A 20249-nucleotide genomic window follows, 5' to 3' on the forward strand; every position below is an offset into this window, starting at 1 on the left:
TGGGATGGTACATTAAGAAGCTTCTCCATGCAGCCTCTATATGCTGCAGTAAATGGTTTGTAATTTCATGTTTTCTGGTGTAATTTTGCCAGCACTGATAAACAATCAAAATGTGATTCAGAACCCTTTGTTCAAAGCAAATTCATGGTCACCAAGTGCAGCCATCGATTGCACAATACCACCTAGTGTTTCACAGATTCAGAGTTACCTGAATTCTTACAAGTATTAAAATTCTTGAAGACAATTTCTGAAACCCTTGCCTCTCAGCCTGAAGCAAGACAATGAGGAAAGAAATAAGCATCTAGAATGAATTAATCTTTGCAATGAATGCATTTATAATCTCAAAGGCAAATCGGCTTGAAGCTTCAAGTTCACTCTCTGCATAACTTAAAGAACATATTGCTTTTGTTGCAAAGTTTGAAATATAATCATTTATTATATTTCCCGTCATTTGGCACACAACAAAATAATATAAAATATATGTTAATAAACACTTATGACTCTCTTTAAATTGGCACTTAACATTATTCCATGTACGCACTTTAAACTGACTTTATAATCATTAAATACCCCCTTGTAATATAAAAGTCAAATAACATTTAATGCCGTGAATTTTTAATTAAATTATTAATGAAGTATTACTTTAATAATAATTAAAATGTCACAAGTCAAAAAATACTCATTATTTTGATGAATCATCTGAACCAGAGAGTCAACCATTGCATCATCTGTCTGTATGACTGCCCTACTGAAAATGGAAAGGGACCTTCTTTCGATCAACCTTTGACTCACTATAAATAATAAGTGTATGAAACCGAGTCCAATTAAAGTCCAACTTGAGCCAGACAAAGACTAAACTAGAACATATGTAATTCAAGAGAAGACAAAAATCTCCATAAAACAAACCTTTACCTCAGAAGACCTTCTATCCACAATAATTAGCCTACGAGGGACACAATAATGGGTTAATCCCTCAAACTCCAGTACTCATAAAAATGGGAACATTACATAAACTGCAATATATTGGTGGCTAACCGACCAATTTACAATGCATGCAAAGCAGAGTTGCTGGAAACTCCTTTGTCCTGCCTTGTGTGTGTGTATCCTTGTATCCGTTACTACCTATTTTCATGACAAATATTCTACCCATGTCTGCTTAAAAAAACACGATTTTCCAGCTGTGCCAAATGCTATGTGATTTGATTTTTTAAAATATTTGACGTAAGTATTCCACAATTTAATTTAAAATAAGTTTATTAATGCAATTAAAAAAAAATGGCATAAACAAAGCACTGCACCAATTGAGAAAGACAAATAAAATGTTTTTTTAATTTCAGTAACCCATTTTTTTGGGTTATCTTCCAATGTGACTCTACTATTGCTTACCGCATAGATTAATTATGGCACACACAGATAATGAACACGAACAACAACAACAGTTTTCCTTTATTCGCATATGCCAACAGATTACATCCAGAGCATACGATAAGATAAGATAAGATGATTTACAATGTACCCAGACGGGGTATAAATACTTTCTGTCGAACCTTCCAGAAGGGGTCCGTCGACCACATACAATACTAATCTATTCGTTGGCTACAAATTTTTACCGATGACATGAACCCGTCGACTCGTCGGCTACAAAATCTTTACCGATGAGATGAACCCGTCGGCCCGTTGGCTACAAAATCTTTACCGACGACAACACCCTGTCGGCTACAGTTTCTACTGACGACATCATCCCCCCCAAAAGAAAAAGTCATCTCTGGACGACAATTACAAAATACTCGAGACAAATTAACACAAAATATATTAACTGACTAACTATAACAAGATAAATCTGCTTCTGTCACATCCCTTTCACATTTGTTTTGTGCCTGCCCCAAACTGGTCTCCAACCCACGATGCATCTGTAGCCTCTGCCAACACAATACTATCTTCTTAGTCAAGCTGACCTTGATAGCCACCTATGCTGCCGACTCTAGGTACACTTAGCCAAGTGTTGCTGAACTGCCTTCAATTGGATGATCAACTCCTCCCGAGCTCTCTGTGCATCCACCAAGACAGCCTCACATCCAACACTCACTCCAAGTGCCTCTGGTACACAGACACTCCATGCCTGCAGCAGCTCCAGGTCTCATCAACTGGTCACACTTCCCGGACACCTTTGCTGTGGAAGGTGACGCACGGGTGAAACAGTTCAGAAGTCCTTTTGCTGCGGAAGGTGACCCACGGGAAGATTGCAGTACACCGGTAGACGCAGAAGAAGGGAGATTTAAAAAAAAAAACGTCGACAGATTCAAATTGTTCGGAATGAGTAACGTATAATGCCAAAGGGAAGGGAAAACATTAGTGGTTGCTAGAAAGAGCGTAGAATCAGAAGTAAATCACAAAAATAGTGTGTTCCATGCAGTTTTGTGTGGGTTTCGGAGTGCTCACACACAAATAATGTACACGAACAGCAACAATAGTACTCCTTTATTCGCATGTGCCAACAGATTACATCCAGAGCATAAGATCAGATAAGATAAGATGATTTACAATGTACCCAGATGGGGTATAAATACTTTCCGCTGAACCTTCTAGAAGGGGTCCGTCGGCCACATACAATATTAATCTATTCATCGGCTACAAATCTTTACTGACAACATGAACCCGTCGGCTTGTCGGCTACAAAATCTTTACCGACGACATGAACCCCTCGGCCCGTTGGCTACAAAATCTTTACTGACGACAACACCCTGTCGGCTATAGTTTCTACCGACGACAACTATTTTAGCATATTGTAAAGTGTTAACTTATAAATAGTTATGTAGCATTTATGTGTCAATGAAGTAATAAATTCTCCTCTAATAACTTAGAAACCAGTGTTAAATATGTGTGTCTTTTTTATTAATATTGCATCCAATTGTATCCATATTGGGGGTCTTTAAACAATAGTCGTATCTGTACCCAACACTTGATTTGTATCCTTATCTGTATCCATGCAACTTTGATGCAAAGTCATAGGATTTATTGAACCAAAATAGTTGATAGTGAAATGCAAATTTTGAGCAACCAAACTGGTTGAATCAAGCAGAGTTCCATCTATTCCAAACTGGTAAATTACTTCACTTGATTCCAATACATTTTTTAATATATTAAAGTAGTTTATCAACAGTTTGAAACAGAGAGCCAGTATAACAAAAGTGTCAGCCAACCAATAAAAAATACTAACCACTACCGAGCTAAAAAAAATTACAGTACCATGAGTATAATTGATAGATACAAAACTATACACATAGTATCAGCTGTTACAAGATTGACCAAAAAGGAACTACAAATTGATTGTATCTCAGTTCCACCCATCCTCATTAGCTGTGATGTCCTCGGTCCTGTCTTCAAAAGATACTTGTCTATCGTCAGATCTGTCATCTTCCAACCTAGTGTCCTAATTACTTCTGGAACTGTCTAGCATATGCGGATTAACATTGTTTATACTGGTGCTGATTGGAACAAGGTCCTCCATTCCAATATAGAATTGGATATCTTTCTTGAAAATTACAATGGAACCATCTTTGAGCATAGATAGAAATCTTTTCTTCGATATTTCCAATGTAACTGTAACCTGTGACATGACATAAAAATGTATCAGTGTCAGATTAAACTCAGTAAGGTCCCATTTTTTACCTTGTCTGTTTCCAAATGATCCACAGTAGATGAGAAGTAAGCACAAACCATAATTTTTTCAATTTTATTGTTAATGTTGTAGCTTTAGTCGGATTGAATTAACCTTGAGATTATCCTTCTCTGATTATTGCTTAATCATCAATTAGACAAACCCTCATATATATATATATATATATATATATAGTCTAATTGATGATTAATTTATTACCATAGAGACACGTCTCTTCATAAGACATGTCTCTGCTATGGATGCACAAATATATATATATATATATATATATATATATATATATATATATATATATATATATATATATATATATAGTCTAATTGATGATTAATTTATTACCATAGAGACATGTCTCTGCTACAGATATTTATATAACATTCAAATCTGCTGTTGGAACGCACAAAAATATGGGAATGTTATTACATTTGCAGTAATCTAGTCCCTTAACATGGTATTAGAGTGTTATGCTGCAAATATATAGAAGATTGGAAAAGGATAAATGGATGGACACAACAGAGAGGAGAAGAAGTATAACATCCGACTTGAGCGAAGTCATGAATAAAACACCGAAAATGAAGATAAGTCCAGACAACCATAGAGGAAGATATGGGGGTCCATCACAAAAGGTTCCATATAGAGTCTGCATATATCATTCGACAGTTAGCGTACAAACTATTATGGTACCAACCACAATGAATGCTGGCAAAGAATGAAGGTTCCAGCTTTACACTCGTCAGATGCATATTATTGAAAGTTCCTAAATACTTTTCAAACTCCATCGTGCCATTCCCTACAATCATGATATTTAGTCAAATGATTCATGGACTTTAAACACAGTTCTCATGGATTTGGATAAACACAGTTCTCATGGATTTGGATAAGTTCATATATTTTAATGCTCTGAGAGGCATTCTGACATACAGTTTACATTCTTAGTCTGCAGTTCCACATTTTGCATACATTCGACTTTACTTGTCAATTGCACCTTGTAAAATAATCGTGATGATTATCGAGCAAGCTTATTTTGTGCATATCCTGCTATCAACATATTCCACAGGGTCATTTTTTCTTTGAGGAATTTTATCAAACAATTCACGTACCGTCTTTATGCTTCCATGTTCCTCATGAATTTCTATACTCGAACACATCTTCTTAGGCATTTTGACAATTTCTCCTGCAATGTGTCCAACATCTAAATAAACCCACAAGTCTTCTTTCATGATGTGATGTAAGAGCAATTCCATGACAAACATTTTGCAACATATTCCCATGTTACACATCTTCTGCAACTATAGCGATCTCGTTTCATGAAAGCACATTTCATTGGGGCATTGTGTCAAACACCTCGCATACAATGTGTAATAATTGGAACATGCGTGGGTAAAGGAAGAGTGGCGGACTGACTTCGATTACTTCTCGCGTTTGTATTGGGTGGGGGATTCAGTCAAACACTTGCGATGTAGTCTATGCTTCCACAATTTTCATGCATGTCCATTGCTGAATTTTATCAAACACGTCATGTGCATCATCCAAACATTCACATTTTGCCTACATTTATGATAATAACCTATTCCAAATATTACTGGTTTGCATATGGCCTGCAACTGCAATAGCGAATTGAATTTAACACTAAATTGGAGATGGTTAGCACCAAACTAGCCATCATCGAAAATCATAATGAGTCTAATAGCAAGCATTACCCATGGGCAAGGATTTGGAACTAACTGAGGATAGAGGAGATCTTATGGTGAGATTAATGAGCTTTGTAAATCCCTATGAATTATTCTCGGTAGATTACAACTGGATAGAAGAGTGAGTCATTGGTTTTGTGAGTGAAGACCTTTATTGCATCCACTGATGAAATGACATTGTGCTCTATTGACAATGTCAAGATCATGGTTATGATGCAAAATTCTCTCTCTATATATAGAAACTTACAAAAAACAAACAAAAAAAATGGATAACATACATAGATAATAATTTGAAGTTGATTGATATTGCATAAGGAGATATTTATGATGAGGTCAAATTGAGCCATAACATTGAGTCTCTTGAGAAATGATGTCGTGAAATTGAATTAACTCATCAACTATCACTGTGTTGAATGCTAAGTGGATAATACACTACCTTATGAAGATGTGAATCAAGAAAGAGGCTAAGTGACATTTTTTTTAATAATACCCATAGGAACAAATTCATTATAACAGTGAGATATTTGAAGTGGAAATAATGAAGATGGATATATGAAGTGGAAATAACAAATAGAAATAGGGATTTAAGCTGCAATCAAAACATGAAGGACAATAATGTGGTTGCCCCATGCATTCTAATGGCCCTAAGTTAATGGAATGATCTAAGGCATAGATTCTGCCATGATTTTTTAGAGAATGAGGAAGCTCTTGTTCATCATCTCAAACAATCATTATGAAAAGTATTTAAGGTTTGCATGCATATGACTGTGGCTTCAAATATAGAGGTTGATATCATCCATGCATGATTGATTCTCTTGGGCTTGATTGAAAACTCTATAAACAATGGAATAGGTGGGAATTTACATTGGGGGGGGGGGGAGTAATAACAAACGTTCTATTCCCACTTGAATCATCCTTAGAAAGGGTGATCCATTCTCAAATGTCTACCCTCATGTGCAGATAAGTATTCTTATCTTTTACATTTATCTACTCTTTGTAGTCTCTCTCCTATTTGCAATTCTGTACGTACTATAAAAAGCTATTTTCCTTGATCTTTTCTTTTGTGTTTGGAAATCTTCTTGCAAGAAAAGGTCGACACTTTATACATGCTACCAAATATTGGGAAGAACTTAAACTTATGATAAAGAAGTTTTGATCTAGAATTTATTAGTCATCTAATGATCATTCTAGATAAAGTGAGGCACTTGAAGTGAATATCCTCGATTATTGAGATTGTAAAGTATCCTCCTATATCAAGAGGGAGTAACAATGCATTAGAGGCAACCTTGGACATATAGACAAAGCAAATAGAAGATATGCTTCAGTCAAACTTTTGGTGATTTCGATCATATTGATTGAGATGGAGTATACCATGTCGAGATGGATTTTCTAGTAACCATGTATGCAGGTTGGAAGGCCTTATACTATCAGGATACTTGTTGAACTGGGGAAGCATGACGCAACTTGCTGCCATGAGATTAGAAAGATGATATCAGATTTAGAGTGAGTAACACTTAATTGGAGACAAGCTGTACGAGGAGGTCAAAAGGTTGATATCAGTTTCAAAGGGAGTTTGACATTACCTTGGAAGCAACCTTGGACCTAAAAAGTCTACAGATTGAAAGGGAGAAGTTTGAGGTAAAATTCCTTGTAATATGTTCTTTTCTGTGAGAGAGAAGTTTCGGGTGAAAACCGTTGTTCCACCCTTTAGGAGCAGCTATGGTGGCTCCACCCTTTGACTTGTTTGATGGTGGATATCATGTGAGTTACTACATGACTTTATTGGAAAACATCATGAGAGGTGATGATCTTTCATCGATGTTTGTGTTGTGAGATTACTATTGTAAGATGAAGATACAATGGCTTGACCTGTTATCATGATGGAGACTACATTAAGTTGTTGTCCTGGAATGTGTCAGAGATCATGATAACGAATGTATCATGATATACTAATTAAGCTGCTGTCTTTGAATGTGCCGGAGATCATGATACTTGTCATGATGGACTATGTTAAGTAATTGTCCTTGAGATCATGACTGTTATTTGATAGACTATCTAGTTCTCTCAGAGTGTGTCGGAGATTAGACATATCCTTCTAGGATTTTATTTTAAGATGTTGAGATCATGACTATTATCAGATAGACTACATCCATTTGTTGTCCCAGAGTGTGTCGGAGATTAGATAACACATATCCTTTTAGGATATTACTTTAAGTTGTTGAGATTATGACTGTTATTTGATAGACTGCATTCAATTGCTGTCTTGGAGTGTGCCAAAGATCAGATAACACATATCCTTTATAGGATATTATTTTAAGTTGCTGACATTATGATTGTTATATGATAGACTATATTCAATTGCTGTCTTGGAGTGTGCCAAAGATCAGATAAACACATATCCTACCTAGGATATCACATATGCTTTTGGTAGGCATCATGAACATGATACCAAGAGAATATAAGTATGATTTATATCATATGATTGATATTTCTTGTTGGATCATACTTCAAATGATAACAAAAGATAGCATCTAATTTGATGGATATATGTTGATATCCTTAAATATGTCATTCCACGAATATCATATTGAGATCATATCTCTCTATATACTTGAGAGTATAATGTGTTCTACAGTGTAACCAGGGTGTGTGCACTTGGGTCAAAAACTCGAAGCACCCGATGCACGTACGCACTTGAGTACCCCTGTCGGCCAAAAGAGCACCACCACACCTCGGCCACACCGGTCAAGCACCCGGGTGCGATGCGAGACTTGGGTGCGCGTGGGGTGCGACCGACTAACTGGCCCAAAAAGTCATTAAAAAATACTTTTTGCATTTCTTTATTAATTTTTTTATTTTAAGCAAGCTAACCCTTGGGATGATTAGGATTTTGGTATAGGGCATGATTAGAGAGCACTTAGTATGATTCCATTCTCATTATTGACATTTTGTCATTTTGTTGATTCTACTCACTTTGATATGGCTATGATACGTTATTTCATTTCACTGTTTCATGCTACTTGGCTCATGGTCATCATGAGCATCTCTATGATATATGATATTCATATTTGAACAATGAATTTTGAATCTTACATCTTGAACTGAGTTAATTTGTTAAATGATCATTGGTAATAGTTATAAAGTTTCAAGTTTGAACTTATGGTTTGTGAATCACATTTCAGTTTTCTTTATTGAATTATATTTGGTATGTTATATAATATATTGAAGTATTATTTCATAATTAGCATTTTCAGTCATATATATACTATGCAACCCCCTCCCCCCCCCTCCCCCCCTCTGCACCCTTGCCACTGTTCCTCTGTCGTCCCCAAATTGAGGCCCTTTTCTTTCCCACACTTGAAACTCGTCTCGACGGCCCCCCGTATTGCCGCACCGTGTAACACTGGTCTTCTATAACAATCCTTCCTACCTAAGAGAGATTGTGCTATAAAAATCCTCCCTATATACTTGTAGCTTTAGTTGGATTGAATTGACCTTGAGATTATCCTTCTTTGTTTATTCGTCCATCATCAATTAGACACTCACACACAGACATATATATATATATATATATATATATATATATATATATATATAGTCTAATTGATGATTAATTTCTTACCATATAGACTTGTCTCTGCTACGGATATTTATATAACATTTAAACCTGCATTTGGAACACAGAGAAATATGGTAGTGTTATTACATTTGCAGTAATCTTGTCCCTTAATATTTTTATATAACTCAGCTACAAAGCCAGCCATAATTTCATGCCAAGCAATGCTGTTTTTGGTTTCTATGTAATAGGTTGCCCAAAAACTAGATGCTCAAAAGTTTCATGACAATTGCAAACAGAATAACTAATAGACTGTTGACCAACATTAGAGAGATATGAGCCAACAGCAAGCTTTTTGAGTAGTATCCATCTAAATCAAGCAATCTTAGGTTCAATAGGTGAACGTGAAAACAATTCAAAGATAAAGTGCCATATAGAGTTTGGCCAATTAAAACCTTAATGATTATTAATTTTTTTCGATGATTCCCACATCCTGCTTGAGTATAATAGATATGTTTACTGGTACATTTAAATAGAGAGTTCCCATCCTTCCACTTACTTTGCTCAAGCATTTGATGAGAATTCAAAATATTACTGTGGTAGAACTTGCTCACAATCTTACATAAGAGTATAAGTTTTCTTTTAAGACAAGGGGATATTATACTTGTTACTAATTTCCTCCTATGTCCCCATCTGCTTGTCAACCATTATATCCTGTATGAGAGATATGCCCTTCTTGTGCCACTTTTTTGCAAAACAACATTGAGTTAACACTAAGCGTTTATTATTAAGGTAAATACCCCATCGAATAGATCTATCTGCAACATTATAATACACGTTATTGCCAACAAAATTCCTAAAATAGATCATAGGTCTAACCTAACACCAAACCTTCCATATAGTCGAGAACACATTTGAGCCATACACTTTAATAACAAAATCACCAAATACAATATCAATCAAGGGAGTATTATCCTAGTGTTTCTGTAGCACATAATAAAGTAATGTAATTAGAGCTAGTTAAGCTTTGTTGGGTTGGGTAGTTAGAAGCGAGGGGATGCGTCGGTTGGTTTTCCCAACTAGCCCACCATTATATAAGAACTTTGGAATATGGATGATGTACTCATGTTTTTTGGTAATCAATAAATTAATAACATTTCGTCGCTATTTTGGTATTTTGGTACTAGTGATGAATACTATGCTGGTATAATTGAATCCATGTTATATTGCTGGGTACATTCTGTGTTGTGAACCATTCTACCTTTTAGCACCTTTGCCTAAGTCCAAACCTAGAGGTTGTCAACTAGGGATGATGGAGTAATGGGAAGACCGTTCCTACCACGTATACAAGTAACAAACAACGACATAGAAGACCTCTCAATATCCACTTTTTTAAAGGGTTGGGAGGTTGAGATTACTTCTTATACTTAAGTTCTCCGGGTCTCGTTTTAGTTTGAGATATACCATGCAACCCTGGGTTAACAAGGGTCTGGGTTCACTTGCTAAGCTTGAGTGAAAATGCTTCAGACACCATGACCAAGATGTCTCTTTTGGACTTCTTGGTTAGATTGACTATCCTCTACGGTTCTACTATTTGGGGGTTGTCTCTCCTAGAGTCTGATTGGGCTTCAGTTGAGAGAGTTCTGACCCTCATGCTTTGGCACATCCTCGAATGTCATCGGTCTACTCCCTACAGTATCACTTTGGCAGAGTTCAGTGCTCATCCCTTCATGCTTGGGACTTGGGATTATTGTTGACTTGATTTGGCTTATCCATCGATAATGCGGCTTTGTTGACTCCTTGGAGGGCTCTGACAGATATTCTTACTTGGCATACTGCTCTGCCGTGGCGATTACGAGGTCCAACTTGCTGGTAGGGCTTGTTTTTGGTTCACTCAGGCTTTGACTCTTCTTGGCTTGATTGGGATCTCAATTGATTGTCTTCCCGCTTTTCACTTCTCCCTGGATGCCTTGACTCACCCCCTTCCTTCTCGATAGGATCTGAAGAGGATTGTCAAAGCATATATCTATAGACAATACATTAGTACGACTTGGATTATCCCTATTGGGGGGGGGGGTTCTTTAGTCACAGATGGCCTTCTTCGTTGAGCACTACATGGATATTTAGGATGGGATCATTGTTCGCCATTGGTACCTCACTCACCATTGGACCAATGCCCTTCACATTTCTTTGGGCTCTTTTAGGGTGGGATCGCATCAGCTTCACATCCAGACAATTCATTAGATTACTAGAGAGGATAGGATTTGTCGCCTCTATTCTCTTAGTAAGGTGGAGTCAGAGACACATTTTATCTTTCATTGCCCCATATACCATGAGATCAGGGGGAGATTGTACCACCTTTTTAGAGGGTGTGAGAGTCGATCCTCCTTTTTCAGATACATTGACTAGTGGTGCCTTGCACTCTACATGCAAGAAGCCTTGCAGCTCTAGGCCCACTTTCTTGAGCTTTAGTGTTTGAGTTAGGATTCTCACCAGCTCATCAACTCCTTCTTTGCTCCTGTGCCTCTTGCCAAGGGGGACGAAGAAGCCGCTCGACCGTCCCTTTGCTTCTCAGAGTGTAGATCTGTGAGACCTTGTGGTGGTACTTGTACTTGCCTTTGTCTTAGGCCTTATCACCCTGTTCTTGGTTACTTCTAGCCTATAGGAAGTACTTAGGCTCTTCTTCCCTCTTGTTCTGTCCCCTTTCTTTTTGTTTTTTTGCTTTCCTATTTTGTTCTTTTTTGCGGACATTGTTTGGTGTTCCTGCTACTGGCCAAGGTCCTGATATCTTCTTTACATTTGTAAGATCTGTTTGTGGTCTCCTGTTGGACATTAATAAATTTATATTATCTTGTCTTATAAAATGAGCTAAAGAGTTACTCCCATAAATTTAAAATTTTACTCTCAATATAGGAAGCTGATTCTAAACTTGAAATGCATTGACTCGGCTCCTTAAATAAAAGCATTGCTCCATTTAAATGAATTGATTCCATGTTTTAGAACAAACACTCATGCCCTTTAGAAAACTCAACTGTTAATATGGCAGATAAATCTGACATGGCATAAAACTCTAACTAAGCAGCTGAAGTAGATACACGAGTAGGTCCTTTTGTTTTGTGTTGCTTTGGCTTTTTTTTTTGCTTCGGGTACTATTTGGTGTCCTTGCTGTTGGTTGGACCCTTGTGTTTTGCACGTCAGTCTCTTTGATGCCTTTAGCTGTCATTTGTTGGACATTAGTAAATTTATCGAATCTTAGCAACCTATCAAGGAAGCACTTCAAGCAAGCAAGCAAGCAGCTGAAGCAGCTCAACTGAGCAAGCAAGTAGCTCAACCAAGCAACCAATAAGTAGCTAAACAAGACAACCAAGCAGCAGAATTTATTTTTTTGTTACTTAGAATTGTCCTCTGACATTTATACAACCTTGAACATCTATCTGTGACATCAGTGATAACACACTCATCAATAATGACCCTTACGTACTAACCTTTTCTTTATGAGCATTGTAGTTATAATGTCTGAGTTATTTAGTTAATATTGCATTGTGTGGATTTAGGCCACATTCATCAAGTTGTAATTAAGTATTTTCATAATAACTATGGTTTGATCCCATCCGGATTGTAACATTGATGTTGTAATAATGAGATGATAATTTGGGTATTTTAATTGGTATTGGAGATTTTTTCTTAAGGAGGTTGCCCACTCAAGAGGCTTGTGACAGTTGGAGATCCCTAAGTAAAAGCATAATGCAGCTATTTTCTAAGAAATGTATTATTTTTTTCTTCTTTCTTCAGGTAGGTACCTAAGAAGAAATGAAGGGAAGACATTTAAGGGAATCCACAAATAGATTATTTTCACTTGTATATCGTAGATATTTAGTTTTCCTGATGTTTGCAATTTCTTAGTGGTATTACTTAGCAATTATGTATAGCATTATCTATAAAATCAGTTAAAGAGCAAATTTGACATATGAAAGTTTTGCCAACAGATATTTCAGTAGCAGAGGTATCAAAATTTGCACAAAATTTTCGAACCACTTGTAGCTGTGTGATCAAGACAGTTGAACCCTTGGCATTTGCTACAATAGACGAAGTGAAGGCGATTGTCTCAAAAGTTGAAGACATTGAAAACAATGGATCCATTTCACCATGGGATGAAGAGCACATTCCTGATGAAATAGTGACAAGGAAGCCAAATCCTGGGTGAGCTTTATATATTGCCTAAAATGTAAAGTCTGTATCTTGCTTCTTGACTTGAACTAGTTGTTATGACGTGATATACTCGCAATGAATATTACGTTTTGTATTCTTAAGCAGATAATATCTTTGACCATTTGCTAAAATTCAGGTGTAGCATCATTGGAGCTACTGTCCCTCCCATTTTTGTTTTACATTTAAGGGTCTTTTCTTGATCTAAAATTCTAAACGTGTAGGACTTGATTTCTAATTTATCCCGATTAAATCTGTTACCCATGGTAACTCAACCAGCTTTGCATTATTACATCAATTTTATTTGAATTCTATATATTGGCTTGATATTAACTTTATTACGCGACTGTCATATAGAGAATTGTGCTTTCTACTGGTATGAAAGTTGAAAGTTTCATGGTTGCGCAAGTTAGTTCTGCCAGTGTAAAGCCTGTGAGTTGTCCTATTCCTTCTTACAATCTCACCATTGGAATTTATAGTCCCGTCTTTCTCAACCGTTCACAATTAAAGCCAACTTTTCTGTGGATGTCTAATTCTTTTAGGCTTGATGGTTTTGCTTCTGTAAGGACAACTTTTAGTTTTCCTAAATTCTGAAGTTAGTCTTGCCCCAGTTCTATTCTTGCATTTGTTAGGAAATTTCAAGTTTCAGTAACATTCAGCTCCACTGAAAAAAGCGGGAAAATGGTAATACCAAAGTTCTCATCATCCTCTGCAGATTTCAATGTGTCTTTTATTTTCTTTATGCTCCTCATGAGTATTTTTGATGCCTTTAACACAGTCATGGATATGGAGTATTTTTGTTTCCTGATGCACTGAATATTTTATGTTTTCAGTTCAGATTTAGAAACACAAATGAACTATCAGTAAATAAATACTCAATATTTCCTTAGAGACCTTTAGAAACTCATCCACTCTCTTATTTACAAAATCCGAACTGAAATTTTCCTCTTTCTGGAAGTGTCATCTAGCAAAAAGAAAAGCTCCTGATTAGCTCGATACTTAAAAGCCGATCTAAAGATTGGTTTTCTAGTGTTCAGTTTTATGTCTTTTCACACCCAAGGTGACTGTTTATATTTTAATCTCTGAACGTTCTGGCTGGCTATTTGTATTCTTGTCTGACTGCTTGCATATGTGAGTCTTCACCTTCATTCATGTAAGCTGATTGTGTATGCTGACTCTTGGCTTCCATATGATGACTATCCCTTTTGGGTTTATGCAATATTGGACTATCCCTACCTAGCTACTGTGTAAGCTGACTCTTTGCTTCCATATGATGACTATCTACTTCCACATTGTTGCTTTCTACTCCAAATGGTCCCCCGAGCTTCTCTAAAGGTAAGCTGCTTCTTATAATGAAGAAGATGACAATACTAGTCAACTATTAGAGAATTTTCTTTAAACTCCCTTTGCACATTAGGCTATGCAAAACCAGATTGGGTTTCCCTTTACATAACATCATCTTGAGAAGATATTTTAATCCATAAATGAAGCAAAAAATGTTTATTTCACACAATAAGGGGAGCATTGATAAGGTACAATTTAATTTTCTCGGAATGCTCTAAGGTTCTTTTCATTTGGTTCAAAATGCAAATGAACTAAACCTCTAACTGTAAATTGGTGTTGCGTTTAAATTTTGATGATTCTTTACCAGGTTTGAATAGAAAATTCAACTGAACTGGTGCCTAATGCATTACGTAGTCTTGAATCTTTAACCCCTCTTGATAACAACCTAAACATTGATTCAATGGTTAATTATCACAGTAACATGGGGATGTGTCCCCCACCCCTTTCTGCCCCACACACTGGGGACTTGGGGACTCCGTTCCCCCCATCCCAAGTGGTGCAACCAGATTCCACCACCTCCGCTAAGGATGGGGTGCTAACTATTTGCTGATTTAACTGTTTATGTTCAATGTTTAATTTTCTAATTCAATGCAATGTTCAAGTATTTACTTTTTTACATCTTTATATCTTATATTGCAATATATCTTTTCATAACTAACATTTTAAGTACCATATGTATATAAAATATACAACCCCAACCCCCCCTCGCCATGTCGTCCTCAAATTAAGGCCCCACTGTACCCCCTCCCCTAGGGTGGTGCAACTATATTAATTATGCTTTATTTCCTTACAATAATATAATTTGCTACTAGCAAAGAATGTTATTCTTCTTACGAATCCTAAATATAACAATGATATCCTCAATGTTTAATTGAAAGCAAAATTATTCCATTCCTTAAATAGAAGCTATCAATTAATTATCCATTACAGAAAATGTGCAATGAAGACCTCAATCCTTGATTGTATTGATGAAAAGACACTCTATCTACCTCTATCTACCGGAGCCATAACACAATGGGATGCCATTACATACTATAAAGAAGGTTGTAATATTCTCCTCCTTTTGAGCTTCTAAGGACTACCAAAACAGCTAAACTACTTGTCCACAAAGACAATTCTCTGATTCAAAACCATTTACAGAGAAACAAAAGTCCCATATATTGAAGGATGAGCATGTAGACTCCAAGCCACATGATTCATGCGATTGTTTACAATTGCTTTTCACTTTCCGTATTCATCAAAAAACAAGTGGGATTTAGACTCTCACAAGATATGATTCCTTTTCTTGAACAATTTCATAGGCAGTTGAAACTGCTAGAGTGGACTGGGGTTGATGCCGATTGTGCTAAGAAGGCAAAAGGTAGACCAAAAATGGTTACACCATTAGAGAAGTGCTAAAGACTTGAAAACCATGTCATTAATTTAATAGGATGCTGAGTGTACAAACTTGATGATGCATTGAATTGCAAATACACATTAATCATTATGCTTTTGTATGAAATATCCCCTGCAGGATTATACCTTCTTCCCAATACCCAAAATCTTACTATTTCATAGGTTAGACATTTCGTCAAATGATTAGCAGACAAACTTGAAACCACTGATATGACTCAAATGAAATCTGATATGAAACTAGGAAATCTTTGTTGTGACTGAATAAGCAAATCAATGTTATTGATATTAAAATCTAACTCTGCTATGGAAAGATCATTCAATAATTACGGCAAATGATATAGTAAACAGTTTGCACATTTTTATTCATTCTCCAGTGTAAAAGCCTGACGTTATATTGACAAAGAACATGAAATAAACCTTTTGGGAACCTGGTCCGTGGTGAATGCCAATGGAGTCGATAGGAGTAAACTTGCTGTGATAAGGTTCAGACCCGCAGGAAAAAACCTCTCGACATCTGCTGTTTAAAACCCGATTGGGGTTGCTGCTTAATAACACCTTGAACTGCGAATCGCGTGGCGCTGGCTCGACCTTGATTAAAATCGTTTGCAAGAACAATTCCGCCGTTTTTCGTTTCCTGCAGTTGACCCGCGGACCTGCGATTTGTGATGTCTCGTGCCCTATATGACCATGTGCGGCCCTGCAACAATAGGTGACGAAAAATGCCCACCGGTGGAGCGCCTGATCTGACGGGAAATAGTGCTGCAAAATCCAAACAATTTCGCTGTCTCTACTATGAATTTCGAACTGAAAAATGATGCATCCCTATCAATGGCAAATCCTTAAAATATGTCTTGCTTAGCTCGTCAGTTTCTAGATGAAGAAATCCTTTCCACACTGCAGTAGATTTTCACAAGATATGCAATCCAACTCCTCACAATTAAATCCTTTGAATGTTGGCCCTAGGCCACGAAATTCGCCCAACTCGAAATAGCTGAATGCTACCTCCAAGTGCAATAATTCGGGTGATATTCCACACCCTCAAAATTGCTTATCAATGGGAGTTATTGTTCCCAAAGATAGTCTGAGAATTTGCAGACCAGATGGCTACAAATCGCTCCAAGTGGAATAGAAATCGAATTCACAAACCCCTTCTCCCCAATGGGTACCTTATGTCCTCTATTTATTCACTTTGTTGAGAAGTTACTGGAAGTTTCCCGGAACTATCTTTTATAATGTACTTTCATTATTAAACTTTATAAAATTAAATAAATAACTTTATAAAGTTAAAGTACAACCTTAATTTAATATTAGAAGAAGTAGGCCCCACTTACTGAATTGTTATTCTCCGAGAGCAAAATGAAATCATCAGGAAATAAAATGACTCTCTTTCCAAAATCATTTGCCTACGAGAGTCGTTGATAGGCAAATTCCCTGTTGGAGTTATGTCACTAGAAAGGGGACATGACATTGTACCATCCTACATACATTTTCAAGGCCACTAGAAATAGTGTAACTCAGCTACTCTAATGTTATGCATTCTATATTTTGAATCCAATATCACTTTTGTTTCTTACACACATTTTCTTTGAAGGCCACTAGAAATAGAGCAATTTTGCTATTGTATTGTCCCTTGTTAGGGACCAGTCATGATTGATACTTATTTAGTCAATCATTATGTGTACAAGTCTGAAGAATATGTCCATGATGATAATTCCAATTACCTAGTCATATTATTATTTGTTTTATGGATGGGTGATGTAGATAGTATCCAAGTTGCTTAGACACTAGCTGTGGAATCCATCAAAGCTTACAGGGCCAAGTCCATATCTCGAAGGTTTACAGATTGCTGACCCCTTCCCTTTATTTGGATATGATCCATTAGCTCGGATTTATACAAGCCCCTCCTTGGTAACACCATACTACAAATCTTGTTGGAAGCATTTGTCATTGTACCAAAATCTCGAACCATTAATGCCTGATACAAATGCCAGATTTACCTTGATCCATGACGTGGTCCTCAAAGGAGATGCTGACCACCAAGTCATCAATCTCAACAACCTCCCCCTTAGCATCAACTGAGCCTTCAACAACCATTGTAGGGTGACACAAACCCATGACATAAGGCTTTGATACCCTTGTTGGAAGTATTTGTCATTGCACCAAAAACACGACCTTTTAATGCCCAATACAAATGCCATATTTACCCCAATCCATGACATGAATCTCAAAGGATGTGCTGACCACTAAGTCAACAATCTCAACAAAGTTATTTTTAATGCTTATGTCCAACCTTATTACTATTTCATTTCATGGTAGAAGCAATGGCTAGTAACCAAGTTGCCTAGATACCATTCTTAGTAGATTTTGTCAAACATTATGGGACAAGTCTGTATCACAAAGGCCTATGAAACATTGACCTCTACCTTATCTTGTGACAAAGATCCATTGCTTGGAATTTACACAATCCCCTACTTGGCAACACTTCAGTCTTCCCTTCTTAGCCAAATAGTAGTAAGATTGAATTAGAATATATATTTCTGATTTTTCTATTATAATTAATGTTACAAGCTCATTATTGTAAATGATATTAATACAGCAATAATTATGCTTATCAATATAGGATCAATATTCATATACATAAATATGTATATCTTATAGATATATATATCTTTGAATCATATTTCCTTTTGAAGAAAGCCCATTGTATTTACATTCTCCTTTATAATCATAATCCGTTCGAGAAGTCACAACCCTTCATAATTAGAATCCATATGAAAAGTCACAACCTGTCATAACTACAACTCTTCATAATGACAACATCCTTTCATAATTGTTGTCTTTTGCAAAATTTAATTCCTCATATTCTTCACATTACTTTCCTCTTGTATTAATCCTTGTTTAACTCATCTGTTCTCCTCTTCTTTTCTATTTCATATTAAATATCCACCCTCTTATATGTTATTTTGAATGGGTCACATCTCTTTATTATATATCTCTTGACTTTGCATTAGATTTAGTTAATTTATATTGTATTGTTTCTTTACTCTAATTTTATTATATGTTTATTATCATTTATTATTAAATCTTATTTTGAAAGTTAACATACTTTCTACAATATTATCTCTTCATTGTAATTTTATTTTATTGATAATAGATTTTATATATTTGTTATTATTTATATAATAAGAATAATTTATTATTATATCATATTTTTATATATGATTTTTTATTTATTTATTTAGTAATAGTGTATTATCTAATTAGTATTAAAATATATTTTTAAATATGGATGTGACAGCTACTTTGTTGTTATGTTTAATTAATTTTTAAATAATATTGTATTGTCCAATTATTATTAAAATTCCAGCTTAAAGTAGGGATGTGACAACTACTTTGTTGTTATGCTTAATTTATTTTGCTACTTGCATCAAATAATGCTTTTGCATAATACACAGCCTGAGTTGGGCAGTGGTGGAAAACTTGTGATTTTGAAAGGGAGGTCACAAGTTCAAATCCCAGAGGGGGTAAGGTATGTATGCATTGATTGTAGTACTAGTAGGTTCCTCCTACAATGAATATGGGTAGTCCCATATTATTGTTACCATGTGCAGACTCAGAAATAGATAGCTGGTGTTGTGGACTATAAAAGCTCCTTTCCTTTCATTTTCTTTTCCTTTGTGAAACTGTCAAGGCCTATTTATAGTACACATAGTTCATCCAATGTCCTTTTTAGTTAATTTGTGTCAAGTTTTTGATTGGTGCATATGAATAAAGACAAAGAGGGCATCATTATGTTGTTTTTTTCCCCTTTCATTTATCTGATTGCTTCGTGATACCATTATTATCCTAAATATCTGGCATAATTCTCTTCTTGATTGTCTACAACATTTCTAATTTGTTTTTTATTTGCTTGTCAAGCCTAGACATGTATGCAATGACCTCTCCTAGCATAATTATCATTTCATTAGACTTAGCAAGGTCATCAATCCTATAGGATCAAATTTCACACATTTCTAAATTTGATTCACACTTGAAGCTCTAGGAGAGCAGCATAACCCCAATTAGGACAGCAACCATCCCATATAGAACTTTGGAATTATAAATCATCAATCAGCAAGTAGATCACTTCCCTATCATTAGAAATCAGTTGTGCAATCAAAGATGGGTTATGTGTATTTTCAATGTCCATTATAGACAACCCTTGAATGACTGATCTATTATGAAAGTCACCAAACATCTCATCAACTCTAAGTGGGATGGAATCAACTTCACACCTAACCATTGCTACCTCAATGTTCTGAATTCAAGGGCTCAAACACAACTCATGAAATGAAAGAGAATTGCAGATCAGACTTAGAAAATGAAGCTTATGCTTACC

General features: G+C 36.0%; 1 protein-coding gene across 8 annotated transcripts in view; it reads left to right on the top strand.

Moving 5' to 3' along the window:
* The window catches only part of LOC149564185 (Insulinase (Peptidase family M16) protein), a 226061-nt gene that overhangs the window by 64700 nt on the left and 141112 nt on the right, over window positions 1-20249 (top strand). For all 8 annotated transcript variants that reach the window (XM_089827253.1, XM_089827250.1, XM_089827252.1 and 5 more), the window contains one exon: window positions 12913-13126. In XM_089827253.1, coding sequence (XP_089683379.1) covers window positions 12913-13126 — 214 coding nt within the window. The remainder of the gene's footprint in view (window positions 1-12912; window positions 13127-20249) is intronic.

Source organism: Cupressus sempervirens, chromosome 4, assembly GCF_028749045.1.
Source record: "Cupressus sempervirens isolate cs-2001-9-10 chromosome 4, ASM2874904v1, whole genome shotgun sequence".
NCBI lineage: Eukaryota > Viridiplantae > Streptophyta > Pinopsida > Cupressales > Cupressaceae > Cupressus > Cupressus sempervirens.